The 615-nt window shown below is 47.6% G+C and overlaps 1 protein-coding gene across 2 annotated transcripts in view; it reads left to right on the top strand.

The window, feature by feature from the left end:
* Positions 1–615, top strand: part of LOC116694544 (NACHT, LRR and PYD domains-containing protein 12) — a 16072-nt gene that overhangs the window by 10635 nt on the left and 4822 nt on the right. For both annotated transcript variants that reach the window (XM_032524293.1, XM_032524294.1), the window contains exon 10: positions 1–615. This exon is cut by the window's left edge and continues 787 nt beyond it; it is cut by the window's right edge and continues 402 nt beyond it. In XM_032524293.1, the coding sequence (XP_032380184.1) occupies positions 1–615 (615 nt within the window).

Here is a 615-nt window from a genome sequence, read left to right as displayed (position 1 = left end):
GGAGCAGGCCAGCAGAATCATCTCCCACATCAAGACATCACAAAGCCTCCATATCATGTGCCACATCCCAGTCTTCTGCTGGATCACTGCTAAAGTTCTGGAGGACGAGTTGAAGACCAGAGAGGGAAGAGAGCTGCCAAAGACCCTGACTGAGATGTACATCCACTTCCTGGTGGTTCAGGTCAAACTGAAGAACGTCAAGTACAACAGAGGAGCTGAGACAGATCCACACTGGAGTCCAGAGAGCAGGAAGATGATCAAGTCTCTGGGAAAACTGGCTTTTGAGCAGCTACAGAAAGGCAACCTGATCTTCTATGAATCAGACCTGACAGAGTGTGGCATCGATATCAGAGCAGCATCAGTGGTCTCAGGAGTGTTCACACAGATCTTTAAAGATGAGAAAGGACTGTACCAGGACAATGTGTTCTACTTTGTCCATCTGAGTGTTCAGGAGTTTCTGGCTGCTCTTCATGTCCATCTGACCTTTACCAACTCTGGAATCAACCTGCTGCCAAAAGCAAAATGGTGGTCTAATCCATTTAAAGACAGAACTACACCAACATATCTCTACCAGAGTGCCGTGGACGAGGCCTTACAGAGTCCAAATGGACACCT

This window comes from Etheostoma spectabile, chromosome 8 (assembly GCF_008692095.1).
Source record: "Etheostoma spectabile isolate EspeVRDwgs_2016 chromosome 8, UIUC_Espe_1.0, whole genome shotgun sequence".
NCBI classification, from domain to species: Eukaryota; Metazoa; Chordata; class Actinopteri; order Perciformes; family Percidae; genus Etheostoma; species Etheostoma spectabile.
The sequence above is the reverse complement of the archived record's forward strand: the minus strand, read 5'-3'. Positions and strand labels throughout refer to the sequence as shown.